This window comes from Apus apus, chromosome 1, assembly GCF_020740795.1.
Source record: "Apus apus isolate bApuApu2 chromosome 1, bApuApu2.pri.cur, whole genome shotgun sequence".
NCBI classification, from domain to species: domain Eukaryota; kingdom Metazoa; phylum Chordata; class Aves; order Apodiformes; family Apodidae; genus Apus; species Apus apus.
Window position 1 is genome coordinate 54,592,713 of NC_067282.1, and position 24,239 is coordinate 54,616,951.

General features: G+C 39.4%; 1 protein-coding gene across 2 annotated transcripts in view; it reads right to left on the reverse strand.

Moving 5' to 3' along the window:
• The window catches only part of NALCN (sodium leak channel, non-selective), a 227,754-nt gene that overhangs the window by 102,094 nt on the left and 101,421 nt on the right, over positions 1-24,239 (reverse strand). For both annotated transcript variants that reach the window (XM_051630433.1, XM_051630425.1), the window contains exons 11-12: positions 12,602-12,733; positions 3,962-4,129 (exon numbers count right to left, since the gene is read on the reverse strand). In XM_051630433.1, coding sequence (XP_051486393.1) covers positions 3,962-4,129; positions 12,602-12,733 — 300 coding nt within the window. The remainder of the gene's footprint in view (positions 1-3,961; positions 4,130-12,601; positions 12,734-24,239) is intronic.

Here is a 24,239-nt window from a genome sequence, read left to right on the forward strand (position 1 = left end):
GGCTTTACTGTCAAAGGGGAGAAAGAGACAAAAAGTCAACTCACTTATTCCAAACATACCAGACCCCTTGCGTGAGACAGGACAAGCTTTCACTGTCTTCAGTAGTTTAAAAGGGTCCTAGATACAGAGGTTACACTAGACAGCTTAACTTTCACATTAGACCATAATGAGGTAAAATCCTTTCCTTCACATTGGTATCATGATCACATTACATATAATCTGAGTACATGAAAGTGGTTACTAAGGAAGTTAAAGACAAATAGATGAGTGAGATTTCCAAGTACTATGAACATGCACACACGGTGCCAAGATCTACTCACAGTGTAAATGTCAGCTCTGTTCCAATCAATATTAGTGTAAACACTGGCCCCAGTGAGGTGAATATTTCATGCTAGTCAGTATTCTGAGTTGTGCTTTAGATAAACTGTGTTATCTGCCTTACTTTTTCCCCTCTTCTCTTGGGGATCTTTAATTGACCTTTAAGCAACACACTAATCTTATTGATACAATTTGGTTTTTTCATTTATTTTCATTAGGTGACAAATTGAATCTAGCAAAAGTACACTCTAATGAACATTTATGCATGCTATGTAATTGGATCCCAAATTGTATTAAAGAGCTGTAGAAGGTGCCCTGTTTGGATTAAATATAAAAATTTATTAAAAACCAAATCCAAATGAAAAATACAAAAGCCGAACCACAGCTTTGCTACAAAGAATGGCTGCATCTTCTAAAAGAGATGGTATTTATTCAGAAAATGACTCAGCAATATTTTCCTGAAACACAAATACAATACCATCTTTTCAGTCAAATTCTATTTAAATCTCTCCTTTTCATGCCTGTTTATTACTGGTCTCTACAATAAAATGCAAATTCTGACATTTTTCCACTGATTTTGTGTTCTGTCGACTATAGCCATGGTGCTTTGCTGTTGTCTTTCATAGAAGGCTGTTCAAAGTGAATGCAAGAAAGACAGGTGGGAGGGTGGACAGTAGCCAATGCTACTTTTCATACCTGTTTATTACTGGTCTCTACAATAAAATGCAAATTCTGACATTTTTCCACTGATTTTATGTTCTGTCGACTATAGCCATGGTGCTTTGCTGTTGTCTTTCATAGAAGGCTGTTCAAAGTGAATGCAAGAAAGACACGGTGGACAGCAGCCAGTGTGGTTAAAAGTGAATGATATTTGCCAAAAGGTAATGATAAAGACCAATGAATAATGCAGACAGAAATACATGCTAAGGAAGACAAGATAAGCCAAATGGTATTTCTGCTTGCTATCCTGGAATGCGTCAACTAAGACTTCTGCCTTCAGTAATCTGTTTTGTTGGCTGACAAGGAACACATTTAACCTGTCATCATTAAAACCTAAAGGACTGGAAAGCTGCCTAACATCATGTGAAAAAGACTTTTTGACCTTGGTTGATTTAAAAATGTGTTATCTAGCTTGCCCAGAAGCTTAATTGTGGGAGAAATACAGTGTGTACCTCCTTCAAATACAAATATCAAAAGTAAAGTATTTTCCAACCTTACTGTTAGTTGCCTCTTAAGATTTGAATTGCAAAATACAACCCAAATCTTTCAGTGTAGTGGGGCTTTCTGCTTGTAATATGTATGTCTCACATGTTTTAGAAAAAAAGAAATCACTTCCTGACATTCTCTTTCATAAAAGCTAGCACCTTTTAACAAAAACCCCACCACTGACCCTGCCCCACAAAACTAATGAAATCCATTAAGAAGACTTATTCTCTGATTAACAACACCTGGCTACATTTTCATTATACTTTCAGTCCTATGATTTGCTACCCATTTAGTCCAACATGTTGACAATTTATAGTTGAAATTCCTAGAAAGAAATCATCACATGTAAGTGGACTCTAATTAATATGGACAAACTAAGTTGCTATCTGTTTTAATGGAGAGCTCCCAGACAGGTTTCCCCTGTGCTTTTGACATGAGTACAATGACATACTCCTGACAGATCATGTTTTCTTGCAAATTTGAAATATCACACCACTTTGAATAACAACACTTTACATATTTGAACAGCAAAATCAAAACTATAACCATCTAAAACTTGAAAATGATACCAGGTGAAAGCAAAATAGGATTTGTCACACTGAAGGCTTTCTTGAGCAGGCTTGTAGAATTGTTTAAAAAAAAACACAGGATGGATTTTGCAGAAGAATGAAAAGGCCATCATATTTCAACACACACTTAGACAGACTGCTCCTCCTATATTTTACTCACTTAATTACAATATGTGTCACTATAGCTAATGGCATTTATTGACAGGACTCTGTCTGGCAACCTTGCCAATCTGGAGAGGTGGGCCAATACCAACCTCATGAAATTCAACAAGGCCAAGTGCAAGGTCCTGCACCTGGGTCAGCACAACCCCAGGCACAAATACAGGCTGGGGGAGAATGGCTGGAGAGCAGTCCTGAGGAGATGGACCTGCAGGTCGTAGTTGATGAGAAGCTTGACATGAGCCGCCAGTGTGCACTGGAGCCCAGAGAGCAACTGCATCCTAGGCTGAATCAAAACAAGTGTGGCCAGCAGGGCCAGGGAGGTGATTCTGCCCCTCTACTCTGCTCTGGTGAGACCTCACCTGGAGTACTGTGTACAGTTCTGGAGCCCTCAGCACAGGAAAGATATAGAGCTGTTGGAGAGGGTCCAGAGAAGGGCCACGAAGATGATCAAAGGGCTGGAGCACCTCTACTATGAAGACAGGCTGAGGGAATTAGGGCTATTCAGCCTGCAGAAGAGAAGGCTCCGTGGAGACCTTATAGCAGCCTTCCACTGCCTGAAGGGGCTACAGGAAAGCTGGGGGAGGGGCTTTTCAACAGACAGTGCAGTGACAGGACAAGGGGTAATGGTTTTAAACTGAAAGGGGTTAGATTTAGGTTACACATCAGGAAGAAATTCTTCACCATGAAGGTAGAAAGGTGCTGGAATAGGTTGCCCAGGGAGGCTGTGGAAGCCCCATCCCTGGAGGTGTTCAAGGCCAGGTTGGATGAGGCTTGTGCAGCCTGGTCTAGTGTGAGGTGTCCCTGCTCATGGCAGGGAGGTTGGAACATGATGGTCTTTAAAGTCCCTTCCAACCTTAACCATTCTATGATTCCATGATTCTATGATTTATTATTGGCCTTTATCAATTATTAATTATTCACCATGCCAATCCATTTCTGAATAATGGACAGATATGAATCTTTTAATATATTTTTAATCCCTTTCTTTAGTACAGTAGAATATAACACATTATAATGAATCTCAGTGCTTCCTCCCATAACTGGAGGAACCCTAAACACTTCATGGAGGATGAATGGGGTATTGGTTGGACTGGCTGACAGGGGAAGAATCAGAAATCCGAGTTAATCAGTCTTTCTCTCCCCTTCCTGCTCTTCCCTAAGGTGAAAATATAGGAAGAACCTCAATAAACACGTTTTCCCTCTACATAAGGAATGGTTGGAGAATTATAAAAACAAACACTATGGGGATTCTGGAGATATTACCTCAGGAAACCCACAATAATTGGTGAAGAGACTCTTGGTGAGGCATGTGACTGCCACAGAGATGAAGATTCGGAGGAACAACAGCAAGTGTCCTGAGGCTTTAGGGTCAGAAGCCAGGAAAGCAGTGATGGACACTACAGGAAGGCAATGCTGTTAACTACTGAATGGACAGTGAACAAACTAATTTAGAACCTACTGAACAGTGTAGGTCAGATAAAAAATGGAAATTAGTGAAAAAAGGACTTCTAAGCAAAATTACAAAGAATCCACCCAATAAACATAGTTAAGAACAGACCTATTTGTTATTTGGAAGGTATTTTCAAAATGAGTCATTATTGTGAGAACTTAATTAGTCTGAGAATGGAAGCAAATGAGAGCAAAATGTTCATGGACAATTTTTTAAATTGGTATACAGGTTAACATGTAAAAGTAGCTGATCATACCTGAAAATATGTAAACTGAGAGTGATAAAGATCTGGATAAATATGAAGAGTGGTTCCAATCACAAGCAGCAACTCAAACTTGTGAAGAGATGAGCTGATGTATCCTGTGAAACCCAAACACCAAATCTTCAGGAGAGCTTCTAAATCAAACAGAACTGTAAAAGCAACCTAGATGAATATATAAAACAAGAAAGATGTGTTTAAAATACTGAGTTACATTACAAGTTTCTATGTCATTATGTCTATCAAGGTTTTGTGTGGCAAAAATACAGATCTCCATCATATTTAACACAAAAGTTCGTACTCTAAACAAAATAAACAATCAATACCAGAGTTCCTCATATTGGCTCATAATCTTCCTTAAAATGTATACTTTATGAAATTATCTGAAGTTTTAACACAGACATGTAGATTCCAGAATTTGAAAAGCATGAAATAATGCATCCATCTAGCTGACCTTTCACTTTCTGTACACAGATAAAAACAAAAAAAGAGATTTTTTTTCAAAATGTGAAGCAACATGTATTAGCTGTCTGAAGAATTTTAAGAGATCTAAAGAACAGACCAAAGTCAAAGGTCTCTTATTTGAAAATCATTACTTCAATTTTCTAAAACATCCATAGTAATATGACAACCAAAACAGGTAGAAAAGGGGTGATGGGACTTAAGCATTATAACAAATAATAATAAAAAAATAAATTCAGTCCAGAATTGGTAAATTTTCACAATTTTAAAAAGAGATGGTGTTAAAAATTTCAGCAAAGAGAGCAAAGTGGGAAGCTACAAGAGAAGCAATCTACTTGCAGGCACTGGATGATTGTGGGATTCTTTCAGAGATCTTTCTTGAAATATTTGCACACTAAAACGCATGATGTTTAGCTTGAAAAAAGGAGACAATTTTGCATCGATTTTTATCTTAAAAAATTATTTTATCTTTCTTCTCTCACTACTGAAAATATGTCTAGACACACTTCTTCCTCACCTGCCTTTTTAATTTACCACTGTATATCCTCTGAGATACTCCCTCAACCTCCCAGCAGCCAGGAAACCCAATGTCCTTGACTCAGAAATGTTCCTCTCTGACCCCTTACACACTTTGGGGCTTGAAAGAGACATTGAAATAACATTAGATAGCATCTCTATATAACTAATACTTTCAAACTGCTGTGCAAACATTAACAAAACAGAGTTCAAACCTCCTTTGAGCAAAAACATTGTTAGTCTTTTAAGATGGGAGAGATTAATTGACTGTGGACCATAAGATTTACTGGATTTGGCAGGGGCTAACAAAATTAGACTAAGATTTTAATCCTGAATCTGACAGTGATGAACCCTGGAATGCTGCCTTCAGTACTCACATTATTTAAAGTTTAAACTCTCCAGTCCATGAAAAATATATTTATCAACATGATAGAGGGGGGTTGTGAGATAGCTAAATAAAATTGTACGTATTTTATGTGTACAGGATTGTCACAAAAGTTTATGTCCTATGTTTATTCCCCTAGTCCCCACAGCTGCTTAGGAGCAGAGCTACCAGTTATATTAGATGGCCTCCTCAAGGCATGAAAATAGCTACCAGGTGTCAAATGTCCTCTGAGTCATTAAATCAAGCCAAAATTCTTCATAGCACTCAACACATGTCTTCACATTAGGAAAGAAATACTACTAATATATGTGTGATTTCAGACATATAAGGATCCATGTATACAGCACAGGGACACTTTCATGCTCATATTCTCGAATGTATCCGGCCAGTTCCACAGCCCTTCTTCTGGTAGCTCAAAGAGCTCAAGAAGAACAATGAGCCAGGTTTGAAGAAGCTACTCCATTACATGAAAATCTCTATCTGAAACACAAGGAAAATGTTTTCTCAAAAAATTTTAAATGAAAGCTCACTTTTAAAGGAAAAAGTGTTTAACTAAGTCCTGAAAGAATAAGAGGGGTGAATTAAGAAAATGGAACACTGGGTAGAAAGCAGCTGGAATTCAGCTTCATAGCAGGTGGAATAACAATGCCATTCAAATACACACACACGTACATACTTCAGAGCACATAGGCTTCTTATTAGGAGAAGACTAACAAATATGACGTTAAGTGTATTTTAATTTATTCTAAAAATGTGTGGGCGGGATCATTTGCATTTTACATGCTTGTCAAATGAATTCAAACCATTAGCACTTAAAAATGTATCAGATGGTTTGCATAACATCTGATTACATTTATACACCTGTCTTCCTGCTGACAGAGCTTGTATTTTTTTCCTTCCTTGTAATTAATTACAGGAGAAGATTCAAAATATCTGACTAGAGCTTTTTGTTAGGTGTGAAATATAATACAATTTCCAAATTTTTAAAAAACTGAACTCACTTCAAAGTCCTGCACCTGGGAAGAACAACAAAATGCACCAGTACTGGCTAGGAGATGATCTGCTAGAGAGCAACTCTGTGGAGAAGAACCTTGGAGTCCTGCTAGACAACACATTATCGATGGGACATCAATGTGCCCCTGTGGCCAAGAAGGCCAATGGTATTTTGGGGTGCATTAAAAGGAGTGTCCAGCAGATCAAAGGAGGTTCTCCTCCCCCTCTACTCAGCCCTGGTGAGACCTTGCTTGGAGTATTGTTTCCAGTTCTGGGCTGAGATGTTCAAGAGGGACAGGGACAGGACTTGAGAGAGTCCAACAGAGGACTACAAGGATGATTAAGGGACTGGAACACCTGCCTTACAAGGAAAGGCTAGGAGACCTGGGGCTTTTCAGTCTAGAGAGGAGAAGACTGAGGAGGGATCTAATTAATGTCTATAAATACGTGAGGGCTGGGCATCAAGAAGGCAGGGACAACCTCTTTTCACCTGTGCCCTGTGATAGGACAAGGGGCAATGGATTCAAATTCGAGCACAGGAAATTCCACCTCAACATAAGGAAGAACTTCTTTACTGTGAGGGTTACAGAGCACTGGAACATGCTCCCCAGAAGAGGTTGTGGAGTCTCCTCTGGAGACTTTCAAGACCTGTCTGGATGCCTTTCTGAGTGATCTTTCCTAGGGTTGTGTGGGGTTTTTTGGTCCTGCTCTGGCAGGGGGGTTGGACTCAATGATCTTCGGAGGTACCTTCCAATGCCTAATATTCTGTTATTCTGTGATTGCTGTAGAGAAAGGGGAAAGGCAAATGCACATAAGATGCTACAGCACACGCATAGAGAAAAAACAGGTGTGACACAGGAGCAGCCACCCTTCACCAGGTTGACAATTTTACTTTGGGGAGGCTGAGGAAGAGCTACCAGGAATGGGCTGCTTCTCTGAGGGCTACCTCCCGTTCAGTTACCTGGAAGCTTTATGGTATGAATGTCACCTTCAGCAACATTAACTTTTACCAGTAGACCCTTAATGTTTTTTAGCAGAGGCAGAGCTCAGTATCATTCAACAGTGACAGACTCATTTAGTTTCCTTTGTAACTGTAGCTTATTTGAAAGGTTATCAATCTGTTGGGAAAGATAAGAATTATTCTGAACAGGATAAGTGGGATTAAGGGCACAGATTTCCAGCACTTCCCTTGCTACCAGATTTGATCCAGCACTGAATCTTTCCTTCAGCCAGGAAAGGACAAAGGCTACAAAAAGGTAGCAGCACAAAGGGACAGAGTGCAAAATGAGCCTAGGAGGAAGTGTACAGGAGAACCTGGTTTTGAACTCTGTTTCTTCAGACCTTGTAAGACAGTACTTGTAGGAATCTCCCACAACTCCAATAAGACGTCTAGTCTGTAACATCTTATAATGGAAGACAATGTGGCAGTTGCATACAAAACAAACATCCATCACTAGATAAAGCCAACGTCCTCAATAACAGCTACCAAATGAGTTTGAAGCTCTTCTTTTTCCAGGTTCTCAGATACTGCACCAGAGTTCCAACTAATCCTTTTAAAAGTCTGGTTCTGCTTTATCTGCAAGGCTGATGAATACAAGTTGAAATGCTTGTCAGAACCTCTTACTTACTATCAGGTTCACAAAATTATGCAACAAATGGGATCTGGGTTTAGAATTAACTTCTATCTTTTATCTTTTTGTCTAACCTTTGTCCCCTTTTCTCTTGGATCTGTCTTCTCCTTCCAAAAAAGAAAGCTCTTTATTTCTTATTACTGGATAACTCAATAACTTCACTTAGTTTTTTCTACTGAATTTAAGTGGATGTATTTCTACAGTTCTAGGCCACTACCACATGCGTTCCATCGAATGGACCCTGTGAGCTACTTTATTAGACATGTCTGCCCCTAATGCTATCAGCTTCCAAGATGATTTGATTGATTGGCCAAGGCTAATGGCATAAGGCCAAATGTCGGGCCACAACAACCCCTGGCAGTGCTACAGGCTCAGGGAGGAGTGGATGGAGAGTTGCCCAGCAGAGAGGGACCTAGGGGTGTTAATTGACAGCTGGATGAATATGAGCCAGGAGTGTGCTCAGGTGGCCAAGAAGGCCAATGGCATCCTGGCCTGTATAAGGAATGGTGTGGCCAGCAGGACTGAGGGAGGTGATCCAAGTATAGGGATACTTGGCACTGATGAGGCCACACCTCAACTATTGTGTGCAGTTCTGGGACCCTCATACAGAAAGGCCATCAAGCTACTAGAGCGTGTCCAAAGAAGGGCAATGAAGCTGATGAATGGTTTGGAGCATATGTTTTACCAGCAGTGGCTGAGGAAGCTGGGGTTGCTTTGCCTAGAGAAAAGGAGGTTTAGGGGAGACCTTATCACTCTCTACAACTACCTGAAAGATTGTAGTGAATTGGGGATTAGGCTGTTTAATGAAGTTACAAGCAATTGGACAAAAGGTAATGGCCTCAAGTTGTGCTAGGGGAGGCTTAGATTGGATATTAGGAAGAATGTATTAATCAAAAGGGTTATCAGGCATTGGAACAGACTACCCAGGACAGTGTTGCAGCCACCATCCCTGGAGGTATTTAAAAGTTGTTTAGACATAGTACCTGGGGATATGGTTTAGTTAAGGACTTATCAGTGTTTGGTTAACGGTTGGACTCGTGATTTGAAGTTCTTTTCCAATCAAGGTAACAGTGTGATTCTGTGACTTCTGGAAAATGTATCAGAAAGACAGATATGTTTGCTGTAACCTGTTTGGTTATTTCCTTTAGGAAAGGGAATCCCCACTGCTGTTGGCTGCTCAGGTAACATCCCTCTGAGGGGAAAGCTATCTGCAGCCTAGTCTAATGGAAAATACAGAGCAACAGCAGTGCATCCTGCTCCAACCAGTCTCCCTCATCAAGGAAACAAACCAGTCACCATGGAATAATCCACATCATTTGAGTATTCAGCCTCTTCAAGACTCTCAAAAATTATTTCTTTCTATGCACTGTCCTACAAAGAACAAGTTTTACAATAACCAAGTAGGAAATGACACCATCTTGTACATTTCTCCTCTCTCCCAGGACTGTTTTGACAATTCTGCTCTTCTGATACTATATTTTTACTTCCTTCTCTAAGATACTGGGGGTTTGCTGTTTGATTTTAAGTGTCTCAAGTGAAAGCATCACAGGTAAATAAAAAAACCCAAAAACCCTAACAAATGGACATCAAAAGAGTAAGCCTTATAAATAAAATGCCAAAATGCCCTTCTCTATTCCAGCCTAATTTACCTGATGTACTTACAAATGCAAATATGTAGAATGTAAACAAATGAGATTTCTGACAATCTCCCCACTAATAAATTATAAACTAGGCTATGCAGAGACAGAAGAATATATTTTTAAAGAAAAACAGACATTGCCTGTAGAACAGAATTACAATACAGTCGTCTACATGACTTACTAATCTTGAATTATTATACCCTGGCAAGTATTTCTGTTGGGAAAAAATTCCAAACCCTACACTTTAAATAGATGTTGAAGAGAGTGTTTCTACCACTGATTAATAAAAGCATAATTATACTATATATTCTGCATCAAAATAGAAATAGCACATGCAGCGTTTCCTATTTTGAATATAAATAGAATATTATTTTGTTAAGAATCCAGGCTCTGCTTGCTGTATCCTGGGTATAAAGCAAAACTGCCTACTTTCATAGTCTCAGGCTTTAATGCTGACTTAGTTATTTCTTTCTGGCCTAGGATATTGTACTGGTTTTGGCTGGGATAGAGTTAATTTTCTTCATTGTCGTTTTTATGGTGCTGTTTCGGATTTGTGATAAGACAGTGTTGGTAATATAGGAATGTTTTAGCTGTTGCTGAGAAGTGCTTGCACAGCATCAAGGTCTTTTCTGCTTCTCACACCACCCACCCAGCAAGCAGGTTGAGGGTGTACATGAGGTTGGGAGGGGACACAGCTGGGACAGCTGACTCCCTCTCACCTGAGGGATATTCCATACCATATGTTGTGTGCAGCAATAAAAGCTGTGAGGAAGAAGAAGGAAGAGGAAATGGTCAGAGTCATGATGTTTGTCTTCCCAGGTAACCGTTACACATGACATGGCTTTCCTAGAGCTGGCTGAAACCTGCCTGCCTATGGGAAGCAGTGAATTAATTGCTGATGTTGCTTTGCTTGTGTACACACCTTTTGCTTTACCTAATAAACTGTCCCTTATCTCACCCTGTGAGTTTTCTCACTTTACCCTGTTGATCCTCTCCATCATCCCACCAGGGAAGAGTGAGCAAGTGGCTGTGGAGGGCTGAGATGCCTGCCAGGGTTAAAGCACAACAGAGATTACTATGAGTTTCCCTGTCGTCACTTCTATTCTCAAATATGCAGGGGGTGCCATAAGAGAATTCAGCATTTATTAGTTTTATCCTGATGCCTTATTCCAAGGATAATCCTCTTTCATGTTCATGTTTGTTGCATATGCTCAGAACTTGAGAAGAAATAAAGATAAAACACTTCACTATTGCTCTTGTAACTTTTGGCTGGGCCAATACTTGCTCAGTGTTCATGCAAACCACAGCCATCTCCAGTGGCATGAGAGACAACAGAGCATGACATAGCACTGTTGTCTCTATAATCTGTACTTTTTTGAAGGTTTAGACCCTGGTGCTACCTTTAACTTTTTTTTTTTTTTTTTTCCAACTGATGAAGCCTCAGCTTCATAAGATTTTAAGAGATCAGGTACAAATTCTAAAACTAAGATAAATTAAAAAAACAGGACCAACTCAATCTCCATTAAAAAAAGAGATTAGTAAAGCATCATAATGAATCTAAAGGGTTTAAAGTTCATCGAATCCTAGGCCATGGAATGGTTTGAGTTGGAAGGGACCTTAAAGATCATCAAGTTCCAAGCGCCCTGCATGGGCAGGGAAGCTTCCCACTACACCAGGTTGCCTAAAGCCCTATCCAACCTGGCCTTGAACATTTCCAGGGATAAGGCAGCCACAGCTTCTCTGGGCAACCTGGGCCAGTGCCTTGCCACCTTCACAGCAGGGTACTTCTTACTCATAACTCAGCTAAATCTAAATCTCAGTTTGAAATCTCCATGCTGTCCAAACTGGCTGTGCATTTGAGTCTGCTCTCAAATGTATTTAGACCTTTAAAACCCCAAGAGTACAAATCACTGAACTTCCTGACTTGTGGTTCCATTGTCACTGGTATTGCTAACATTGGTAGCCAGAGTCAGTACCAATGAGAGAGGAATCACCAGGAATATAATGCTATCATGACCTCTAGCCAAAGAATGTCCCTTCTGGCCCCAAAGAAGGACTGCGTAATTATCAAAGCCAGGGAAACTGCAGTAGCCATAAAGCTGGACATGTGCCCTACCCAGGGAACTTTGATCAACACTTTCAGAGAATTGATCTCGGCGAATTTCAGCACTGATGGCTGAACATTCACAGCATCCATGCAAATAAGTATTTTTACTAAAGAATGCTAGCAATACTGATTTCACTCTTGTTTCAGAAAGAATAAATATCTGTTTGAAGCTATGCCTGTACACTAGTACCAAAATCTTCAAGTCTTTAAAGAATTTTTAAAAAAAAACACCTGGGTTGAATAGTCTTTAAAAGACACGCAGGCAAGGTTCTAGGTTTTCTAGTGCATGCTCCACAGCAAAGTCCTTGACCAGCTAATGACTCAAGCAGGCTCCCTGCCAGAATGTCACTTATAAAGAAACTTTCTACCTCTACTTCACTGGTACAGGGGCACAGTCTCCTTCACCAAATTCATGACTGAATAAATGTGTTTTTTTGCAGTGTGCTCCTGAGGTTAATGAAGCTGGGCTATTTGCAACACTGCTTTGGTTATGCTTAAGGACCTTCTTGCAGCTTAAGAATACGTTGAATAAATACGACTTAGGAAGAACTTGTATATTCTTTAAAGTCAGTGTTTTGTCATTTTTTAAAAGTTAAATTCTTCGGGATGTTACACTCCTGCTAAAGAAAGATAGCAACTCAGCAGCCATGCATTGCCTGCAAATGTTCTACTTAAACCTCAGCTCATTACGACTGACATTTTGTTTGAGGAAAGTACCTTTCAGAAGGTTTTAAGATAGGGCTGTCAGCTGCTGTCAGACAGAGAAACTTGAAAAAGTTAGCAAAGAATTTTCTAAACTCTTAAGGGAATAAAAAAATTACATGCTTAAGTGTTCTTGACATTCACATTTCCTACTTCAGTTTATCTTGCAAAATATCCAGATAGTCATTTCAGCATTCTTACCTCAGCTAGGTAAAATTCATCATATTGTCTCTTGAAATTTTCTCCTTTGTAGTAGTTACTAGCAGCAACAATCACATCTACAGCCACCATGCTTAGTATGAACATATGAAACACAGATGACCTCATCATTTTCTGCAAAAGAAAAAGAAAATTTTATCACCAAAATAGTCAAATTCCATGCATTATGAAGTTTTATTACACTATCAAAACATACTCTGCTATAATAATATGTTTTTATAAAGTTTCTTTACATTATTCTAATTCATTACTCTTTAAAATATATTGTAATATATTGCTTCAACTGTTTTAAATGTGCAAATTGTTCTGGTTTTTTAATTTTCAGTTTTTTATTTGCCAATTGACTAGTTACTGAAGATTTATCACTTAATAGTATATCGATCACTTTAGTATGTTTTTAAAGCCTAAACTGTACTTCTAACTACTCAGTTGCCCTTGGTTAATACTCCTTCCCTATGATTTATTAATGCAGATTTTACTGACTTTCTGTTCAGGAGCAAGTAACATCAATTCCATCTTCTGCATTCCTTTTGCTCAAAAAAGATAAGGCATATGGGATTTATCTAATGTCAAACTATTGCCTAAAAGTATAGAACATAGCTACATATAGTATACAAGCACATCCAGGCCAATGAACTGCAAAGTACTTCGCAGACAATTCATCTGTTGTGCACTTAATGCTTTGTGTTACTGCTGCTGCAAGACCACAAGAGAAAAGAGAAATGGAGACGTGCAGTGCTGGCCAGGAGTTTGCAACCATGAGCTGCCAGGGCAGTAGTGATAGGAAGTATGAAAGAAGTTCAAAGAACTATCTTCTAGGCCACCACCACAAAGAGCATGGGCTTATGGTTTGCCCTGAAAACTTAACCACTACCATCACTGGCTCAGCCACAGCTGTTCCAGTAAAAGCTGGGGTCAAACAGGCAGAATGTAGTGTTATTTTACACTAAACCATCTTTGAATGAATGGTCACTAAGATGTATATTTTTTACAATCTTTCCCAAGTAATACAGTTTGTGTCTTTAAGGCTTATTTGCAAACAAAACAGAAGTAAGTTATGCACCATTATGGTTCCTTGTGTTTGTGTGTAAATTTTTGTCCATATTGGAAAAGGCGTCTTCTACTTGCTCCTGAGTTTAGCCTTGTGACTAAGAAGGCCAATGGCATCCTGGGGTGCATTAGAAAGGGTGTGGTTAGTAGGTCAAGAGAGGTTCTCCTCCCCCTCTATTCTGCATTGGTGAGGCCGCATCTGGAGTATTGTGTCCAGTTCTGGGCCCCTCAGTTCAAGAAGGACAGGGAAGTGCTTGAAAGAGTCCAGCGCAGAGCCACAAAGATGATTAAGGGAGTGGAACATCTCCCTTATGAGGAAAGGCTGAGGGAGCTGGGTCTCTTTAGTTTGGAGAAAAGGAGACTGAGGGGTGACCTCATCAATGTTTACAAATACATAAAGGGTGAGTGTCAAGAAGACGGAGTTAAGCTTTTTTCAGTGATGACCAGTGATAGGACAAGGAGTAATGGATACAAATTGGAGCATAGGAGGTTTAAGGTGAATATCAGAAAAAACTTCTTTACTGTGAGAGTGACAGAGCACTGGAACAGGCTGCCCAGAGAGGTTGTGGAGTCTTCTTCACTGGAGACATTCAAACCCGCCTGGACGCGTTGCTGTGTGATGTGCTCTGGGTGACCCTGCTCTGGCAGGGGGGTTGGACTAGATGATCTTTTGAGGTCCCTTCCAAACCCTAGGATTCTATGATTCTATGAAAGTGCCTGAAAAAATGTCAGGAAAAATCAAACTCAAAATATAGCTGAACTCTGCCTCTTCTCAACTTCTTCCTAAAGACTTTGTGTGCCTGTAGTGGTTTATATTCACAGAACCATGCAATTATTTAGGTTGGAAGGGACCTCTTGAGATGATCTGCTCTATCCCTGCCTGCTCAAGCACAGTCAGCTGCAATCCAGAAATCTGGATTTTTCCTGCTGTGTTGTCATTCTCACAGGTATCAGAGTGACTAAACTGCTCCAGGAGAAACAGGGCCCATGAATGTGAAGATGTTATAGAAGAATGCAAGAATTAAGTAACATGCATTTTTACATTTGTGAAGATATCTTAACATGTTAGAAGATTCATATATATATATATATATATATAGCTGTAAAACACCATCTCAGTCGTTACTGAGCTGAGGCTGTTATATTGATAAAGAATTACCCATTTACATGTTACGTTTAACTCTGCCTGGAGCTCAGGGTCTTGGCCAAGCTACTCTTCATACTACTGGGTTTTTAATTATCAAATTAGAACACAATGTGGTATGTATGGGAGGCTGCAAGGACGAGCACTTGTTCAGGCTTTTAGCAAAGACTTTTACCTGCCTACAAGACTTTGCACCCTTAGCACGTTTGCTGAGGAAACCAAGCTGTGTGGTCAACATGCTGGAGGGAAGGGATGCCATCCAGAGTGACCCTGACAGGCTTGAGAGGTAGACTCATGCCAACCTCATGAAGTCTAATAACACCAAGTGCAAGGTCCTGCACCTGGGTCAGGGCAATCCCAAGCACAAATACAGGCTGGGTGGAGTGAAAACAGCCCTGAGAACAAGGACTTGGGGGTGCTGGTTGATGAGAAGCTCAACATGAGCTGGCAGTGTGAACTTGCACCCAGAAAGCCAACTGTGTCCTAGGCTGCATCAAAAGAAGCATGGCCAGCAGGTCAAGAGAGGTGATTGTCCCCATTTCCTTGGCTCTTGTGAGACCCCACCTGGAGTACTGTGTCCAATTCTGGAGCCCCCAGCACAGGTAGCAGATGGAGCTACTGGAGCGAGTCCAGAGGAGGGCTCTGAAGACAGTCAGAGGGTTGGAGCACCACTCTTATGAAGACAGGCTGAGAGAGCTAGACCTGGAGAAGGCCTAGCAGCCTAGAGAAGATCTAGACCTAGGCCTGGAGAAGATTGTATAGCAGCCTTTTGGTACCTGAAGGGGCTACAGGAAAGCTGGGGAGGGACTTCTGAAAAGGGCATGGAGAGATAGGACAAGGGGAAATGGCTTTACATTGGAAGAAGGGAGATTTAGGTTAGACACTAGGAAGAAATTCTTTAGTGTGAGGGTTGTGAGACACTGGAACAGGTTGCTCAGAGACGTTGTGGCTGCACCATCCTTGGAAGTGTTCAAGGTCAGGCTGGATGTGGCTTCGAGCAACCTGGTCTAGTGGGAGGTGTCAGTGCCCATGGCAGGGGGTTTGGAACTAGATGATCTTTCTGGCCCCTGTGAACCCAAACCATTCTATGATTCTATGAAGATAAATTCATCCCCTCTTGAATTCCACTGCTGTTTTAAGGTAGTTTACTTAAATTGAAGCTGAGTGGAGACTAAGCACATAGTTACAAGCATTCAGCTAACAGGACTGCTTCTTGTCTCTTAACATCTGGAGTTCTTGTGGAAATCACTAACAGCATTGCAGACAGAAGACAGCTCAACCCTCCTCAGGCAAGCTGGCTTCCTTTTGATCTTACTGGTACCAAACAGTTGTATACTCTAACCTAGAAAGGTAAGCTTATGAGCTAAAGCCTTACAAAAATGTACAGAACAAGCCTGGGCTAATAACAATGCCTAAAGCACAGTGAAGCCACCAAAACAGAATGTCTAAATGAGGTCATGCTTTCATTTTTAATCCAGAAGGCAAGTTATAGGAATTCAATAATTAAAGACAGGGCTAGTGGCATCAATCACACATTTTTGTCAGTGGTGTGATTCAAAACAGGTAGCATTGTGTCTGTTATGTTTCTATTTCACACAAGTTCTAAACAGATAAGTTAATCTCTCTGCATATTTTACACTGTATTTTTAATAGTGTCAAAATTTTCTTCTTCATAGTAACAAAGTCTCAATTATGAAAGAACTTAGTAAAAGAAACTAGAACGTGAGACTGTAAAATGCACTCTTCTCTCCCTTCACAAAAAAAACAACAGGGAAACAAAATGGCAATACAAGAAGAATAAAATCGCATACAATGCCTTGTTACACATGTACATATATGCACACTTTCTCATACAGTCTGTACCTTTGGACACTTGTACAAAGAATTTCCAGTGATCTATTTGATGCTGGAAAATAAGTTACAGTAACATAAATAACATCCTAGTCATAGTACGATTCAGTAAAATTCAATAAAGCCTCTTGTCAATTGCCTTCCCAATTCAACTGAACTGAAAAGGAAACAATTTAGCTAATAGAGAGTATTATGTTGGCATAACAGAATTCAGCACCAAGATAATAAGGAAGGAGGTTCAGAATGAATACAAGCTAGGCACAGGTTACTGTTGTGGCCTAAGGGAGCAGAAACTAATTTTACAGCATTGATGTGATGACCTGTGATGACCAAGCCCGAGACAGAACGTATAACTGAGGACTCTGAAGACGTCCAGGGAGCAGAACAGAGAACGGTCAGATGACTTCAGTATTCCCTCATATTTTTGGCTATACCCTATACAATGCCAGAAGGTCAGGGAAGTTGGGCCCTGGCTCCTTTCTCTCTTTCAGTGGACACCTTGGAAAGAAGCTCCTGACTCTCTGTCTTTAGCTTGCCATGTGCTCTGCTGAATCCAGCCCTACCCATTCCTCAGATGCATCCTGGCCTTTTTTCCCGTGTCAGCTCCACTACAAGGGACCTTCGGACACTTTATCAGCTACCATTAAAATAGTTTTTCATGTGAGCGTGTGTGTGCGTTTGTTTGTGTATCTTTCATTGCTTTCCTACTTGTTACTATCCCTTCCCTGTTCCACTTCTAATTTCCAACCTTAAAGTCTCTCTTCCTTATTACCCCTTTTTTCTGCCCTCGGGAGTGTGTGTGGGAGTAATAACAGACCAGTTCTGTTCTCCGTGTTTTCCTTTGCCCTGACCACTAAACAGAGAGTTAGTAAAGGCAGGAACAGCTGGCTGAGGCAGTAAGTTAGGAGAAGGTGTGGCAGGGGCAGGCAACATGACAAGCAACCAATTGCTGACAGAAAGACAGCCCACAGGGCCAGCAACATGGAGTTGCTGGCAGGAGGACCCACCTGGGTCACTTAGTCTTATGGAGCATTACCATGCATGGCCTAAAGCAGTCTTCTGTCACTTCAGGAGTATCGGACTAGGGTACACTTCCTCCCCCTTCCTGCAGGGCAGAGGGAGAACGAGTGACATAAACTGGCCTTTGCAAGCTGACTGCCATGGAGACAATCCACAGCAGCTGCTACCTTATGCAGCCGCAGCCACATAGACCCTGGCTCAGGAAAGCAGTCACTAAACAAAACTAGAATAACTGAAGATAGAATTACGTTCTCCTAATGCTAATTGCCTTTTTGAGGCTTGATATGTGTATCAAGTCATTCCTTGTACCACCATCTTTTACATGGGGTTTTTATTTTCAAATATATAATACATCTTGGTTACTAAACAAGCAGGTAAGTTTTGCAAATTTAGGGTCTGACTGACTCAGTAATAAAAGAACATGTGGGCCATGTTACCCTGGTATTACTAGCTCAAACCTGGCCGGGCTGGTAATGTTCAGTATTATCATGTGAAACCTTGAAAGAGGTGTCTTCAAAGGGCTCAGTGGTTTTAGTTCAGAGCTACAGAAATTCAGACTGCATTTGACAATATTTAATAACACTCTTGGTGATGATCTAAGGAAAAAAAAAAGGAGGACAAATTGGCTTGAAGAATAAAAAATTACCAACAAAGCCCCCAAGCTTATTAGTACTGAGCAAGACACAGACAGGATTTGATATGCAGAAAAGCTCTGTTTATTTTGGCCATTCAGTGTGTGAAAAGCTTAGAGTGCATAATTGTCAAACTGGCAGGGTAGCTCTCAAAAGCACCAAACCAATTAATGAACACTGTAAACATCATTTAACTAAAAGACTTTGATAATCACTACATGGGTAAGCAGCTTTTTTCCTAATTTTGGTACTCTTGAATTGTGTACTCATCAACACACAACTGCAGGAAAAATGCAGTTGTATCTGTATCTCTTTATATTCTAGATACATTCTAAAACTTTATAAAACAATAGCATCTTCTCCATGCTTTAACAGGATGGCTCAGGCAAGCTGGTTGCTCCCTTTTCTTCTTCATTAGATTTTGCTATTTGACCAAGAAAGCTACATCTGCTAAGAGATTCCAGCCAACCTTCCAGCTACAGCTGTTGAAAGACTTTTTACTGGCTACATGACTATTGTGGTTGATTTTGTACTTACTGCTATAATGATGTAGATTGTTTGTGCTTATTTCTACTGGAAGACCATTAGACTCCTTGGTAGCTAGAATAGATTTTGATTTGTTTAAGTTGTTGTTTAGATGTGTTCAGAAGAGTTGGGTGATATTTTAAAATAGTTTTCACAAATGAAAAGGTCACATCTGTGCTTCTCCAGACTTTTTTACTCATGGGCCTGTTGCAGCCTAGAACATACCACTGCAGTGGCATGAAGCCAAATATGACTCCAGCTCATTGCTGTGCATAACACCACCATGTCTTGTGGTGGTGGTGATGTTCTGGAACTGCACTGCAAGTCTTAACAGTACCCACTAGTTGGGCTCATACAAACATCACAGAATACAGAATCGTTGTTCAGAAGAGCTAACAAAGCATGACTCAAGTTCATTAAAGCAGCACAAATATGGCAAGTCAAATACAAAATAAAAATATATTGCAAGTAAATTTTATCTTATTTATTTATTTATTTATTTATTTATTGGCAATTTCTTCAGAGCTTGGACCACAACTTCTAAATATGTACAGAGGGTTCATAGGTTTTATACAAGAAGGCCAGTTTAAGTTGTACATATAGAAATCATAGCACTAAGAAAGTAACACAGGACGCACTCACTCACGGTGCTAGCCCACATAGGTTTGATATTGGAAGCAGCAGACATCAGACACCCCAGAAATTATTATAAGGTACTGGTTCTGGAACAAGACTGAAAATGGCAAAGAAAACTAAACTTTTAGGATTTTATGAAACATGATTTCTAAGAGTCACTGAGGAAAGATTCAACCTTGGCCTTAAAAAAGGGCAATTTTTTTGATCCCATACAGGTTTAGTACACTTATGATGTTTGTCTTTTCTTTTTGCCTTCCTGCGCCCAAAGTGCTTGAAGATACCTTAACTATGAAAGGAGCTTTAGAAAATCACATTCTATACACTGCTAATCATAGATAATTCATGACATGAATAGGATAAATCTGATTTTCATCTTGTTGGTTAATGGCCATCTGAGCAAGTACAAAATTGTGAAATTGCAGGAAATTTTCCCTTTTGTTTGCAGAACATTGTAGAGCATTTTACAAGCTGTGTACAACTAATTTTCTATAAACCATTTTGCTGTCAACGTACTTCATGACTGCCTGACAGATATGCTTGTAAGGAGAATTTAGCGAATTATTCTCATGCTCTGCTTAATATTTCTGAAAATTATTAAGCATTAACCAGGAATTTTAAGGGAGCAGACTTTTTAACATCTTTCACTGATGCAGTCATATATCAATGTGGGACATCTACTGTATTTGACGGGAACTTCCACATGTTAGACAAATTCAAGTAATGCAACTTCATTGAGGAAACAAGATGAAGGGTGAGTTTTTAAAGACACTGAAAGGGATGGCTTTTAGAATCTGCAAAGAAAGTAAGTCAGTAGTATCAGCTTGGCTCTTACTCACTTTGGTGATGGCAGGGAGGCAGTTTCAGCTTTTCAATACAGTCTGTCTGTCCCAGTGCAATTATAATAATACACACTTGTAGGGTTGGGCAAATTTATACTAGATTTGTGATTTTATACTCTGTCAGTTGCATTACAATGGCTGCATCTGACAATATTAATCTACATTTTCTAAGTTTTTCTCTGAAAACTCAAGATGCCTCAGTATCTGCCTTATAACATTGTCTGTTTTTGCAGTTTCTGAACTCTCTAGATAGAATCTTTTATTTTATGCATGTTAATGAAGTTGACATTTCCTATGTTTGTGTATTCTTATAATGAAAATATGTTAAGCACAAAAGGAAAAAAAACCACCATAATAATGTCACCTCCACCTCTAGTACTAAATCTGTTTGCCGCTGTTCAAAACCTGTATCATATATGAGCTCTGGCAAATAATATTTTGCTCACTCCTCCAGAAATACATAAAATGTAATTTTGACAAGTAACTGATTATTACATGTGCTTCAGCTTTCCTCCAACCTGCAGGAAAGATGACTGAAGAGAGAAAAAATTTGGAACCTATCAGTGCTGTAATTTTTTTCCAGGTCTTCAAAATTTCCATAACTTTTACATTTTAAAACTCCAGAAGCCTCACTTCCAATAATTTTCAATTAACACTGGTTCCTTGAATTATGCATCTTTGAAGACCTCACCTGGAATGCCTCCCTGAAGCTGCTTCAATAAGCTACTCACACTTACATTTCACTTGCATTTCAGTTGAAGAATCATGTCTTTGAAATGTCATTTATTAACAAGATGTGAATCAGACATTTTAACTCTTCTTTTCTTTGGCCTTTTATTTCTCAGCTCATTAGAAATGTGTTCTTTTTATTTTTGTTATTGCAGTAGTATAGATTTACTACCTGCTTTATAAATATGAAGGAAAACATTGCTCTTTGTAGAATGAGTAGCTCCTGAGATGAAAAGGCAATAGACTGTAACATAAGGATTGCATCACACTCTTCATTGGTATTTACTCAAGATGACAATGAAATCCTTCCATATTCATGGTATTTCTAGGCTATGTCACTACCCATGTACCAAGACAGGTACAGCTGTGTCAGAGTTAAATACACTGCCTGCCCTTTCCTTTTTCACCTTCTCACAATGTAAACCACCTTCTCAAGTATTCTCATGATGGTGTTGCTGTGTCAACTCAAATGATCAAGCTGTTCTTACCAAAGTTGGTATCTACTAATTCTGCACAGACTCTGGTGGGGGGGGGAACCCAAGCTCAGTGCTGTATGCATGTGCTTTAATCCACCTCTCCCCACAACAGTGTTCACAAACCATGAGAAGCTTCTGTGAGTGTTCTGCTGACAGTTTAAAAATGACAAAGGGCAGAAGTCAGCTGACACTACTCAGCTGGAGAACTGGAAATAAATTCTGCTGTTAGGAAGATTTTAAGGCATATTTTCTAGTTCCTTTAACCTCACAAGAGAACAACACACAGAGCAATTCAAGACAAGCAGAAATTGAGTCTGGGTTTGCCAGCAAGCTCTTGTACATGGATGAAGCACCATTTTGAATCTCCAGCTATTTCTTGCTTTTTCCATACTGAGAAAAGGATGCACTAACAAGGCTGCATGTTTTAATGGAAAAAACAACAAAAGAAAAAAAATAAAAAGAAGAGGAACAATTTTCTTCAGTTTGAAGAAGAGATGGTGAAAAATCCAAAAATGAAATCCAGTGCTTCAAAGTTTGTCTGACATGGAAACAGCAAAAAAATACATCCCTTTATCTTCTTTTCTACCATAAAAATGTATGTGTGGAAGCATTCAGTTCTCCTTTCAGATCTGTTGCTGTCAGTATTTCCAAATGGCATGAAAACTTGGAAAATTAGGTTCTCAGAAAGCAACTCCTCAAGGAAGGAAACATTTTCTTTAGTAGGTTTTCTTTTTACTGCTACTGTATTTCTCAGTCAAATACAAAAAGAAAAAACCCCCTTTATGGAAAAGTTGTACACTCAACTAGAGAGTGCAGCTTTTTACCTTAGTACCATGGTTAATATAGCACACGTGTGTTGAAATTCTTTACAAGGTTGAGCTTTTTTATAGCTCTTGTGTGGCTGAGGAGTTTAAAAGACACAGGAGTACTTGATCAGCACTAGAAGTAGTAGGATACTTCAGTTCTTTGGTAACTTCCCTTCCTAAGTAAAAATTGCCAAATGTGTGCTTTAGGCAATTATGAAAACTCTAGCCAGAATTAATGAAAAACTTTTCCTGGATCAGACCAACCATTTATATTGATTATTGGTTTCTGATTGCAATGCCTTGCCTAGCAGAGTGCATTAATCTCCTTGGTTACTGTAAGTACTGTCCTTGTCTTGGGAACACACTGTACAACATAGTTGAGGCTGGCAATAGCTACATCCCTTAAAATAGTTTTGGTTCTGGTCTTTATCACTGTTACACTGTTGTGTGCCTGAATGAGGCTGCAAAAAATCCACTTCACACTAAAAGGCTTAGACCATTCAGAAACAGCTGGTCATGCATGAGGTGGGACATAAAAGGAACATACCCATAGTGGTACACTACAAAAACACAATTAAAAAAATAATAATAAAAAAAGGAATTTCCACCTTTTGATTAGAACAGTCTTTCCTTGCATTTTCTTTGCATAATTGAATTACCACACTCCAAAACTTGTGATTTACATATAAAAGCAGAGATTACTTTGAAATAAATTAAATGCTCCATTAAATAAGTGATCAGATGAATAATTAAAAGGATAAAAAAGCTGCATTCTAGTAAAGCAGCTTTCATTCAAACAAAATATAACACAGAGAAGAGAATAATTGTTTTTTTTCCTCCTAATGGAAATAATGCTGGAAACTGCTGACAACTTACAGGCAGTATTGCTCTGAGCAAGGGGATAGCAGAGCTAATCAGCTGTTTTGATTGCCATCAATTTGGAGGGCAAGGGGTAGTGATGGCCTACGTACTTCCCTTTTTCTTACAATGTATCTGTTCTCCAAATTCACCAGCTAAACTAGTTTTACTGCAGTCAAGCTGTGATATCCCTCTTCCCTTTACTTAGGTAGAAACAGTGGTGTAGGTCTGTCTAACCAAAGGAATATGCAAAGACAACTCAAGCTAATGTGGCTTGGATGAAATAAAGCAGCATTTCAGAATGAAAAATAAGTTAATTCTAAGCCCAAAGATTTTTTAATTGCTTCACTTTCCCAGGTAGCAGCACAAAAAGTTATTTCCTCACTTTCTAAAAAGGTCATTAAATTAAGATTTACTTTGTAAATCTCCTGGAGAGGCTGGTGTCATAAAACACAGGAGACTGCAGCATTCTGGTTATTTTGAAGCTCACCTTTCAAAATTTAGCTGCATATCAACTCAAGCTTAGCTGGGTAATTGAATGAGCAACACAGTAGCTCTTCAGTTTCACACCCACACACAAAAGTGATTTGTTATTGTAATTTTCTGCAAGTTCATAGTTCAGCACCACCATCTTTCTCTTAGGTAACTTCAATAAATTTAACGCAAGAGGCCTAAGACAGAGATTATCTCAAGCCTTACATATAAATCATTATATTTCAGTCCTCTTTGAAAATAATTCAACACCCCCTCAAAAAAGAAAATCCCCATGGAATCTTTCAGGAACCTCCACACCAGTTCCATTTTTTGACTGTTTTTCCAAGTAGGATTAAGAAGAGTTAAAAATGCAAATGCAATATAAAAAGTGAGAAGCATCATGCATAGTGTTCATAACTATGGTCATACTTAGTGCATAAAATCAAGCAGGTCCTAGAAGGCAAATCAACAGATGCACCAAATGAAGGTACTACTAAGTCTTCTTTCAAAGGCTGGGATATTGGGTGTAGGCCGGTACCATTCAATTTTTTTTTACTTATTTTGCCAACAGCTAGCTAGA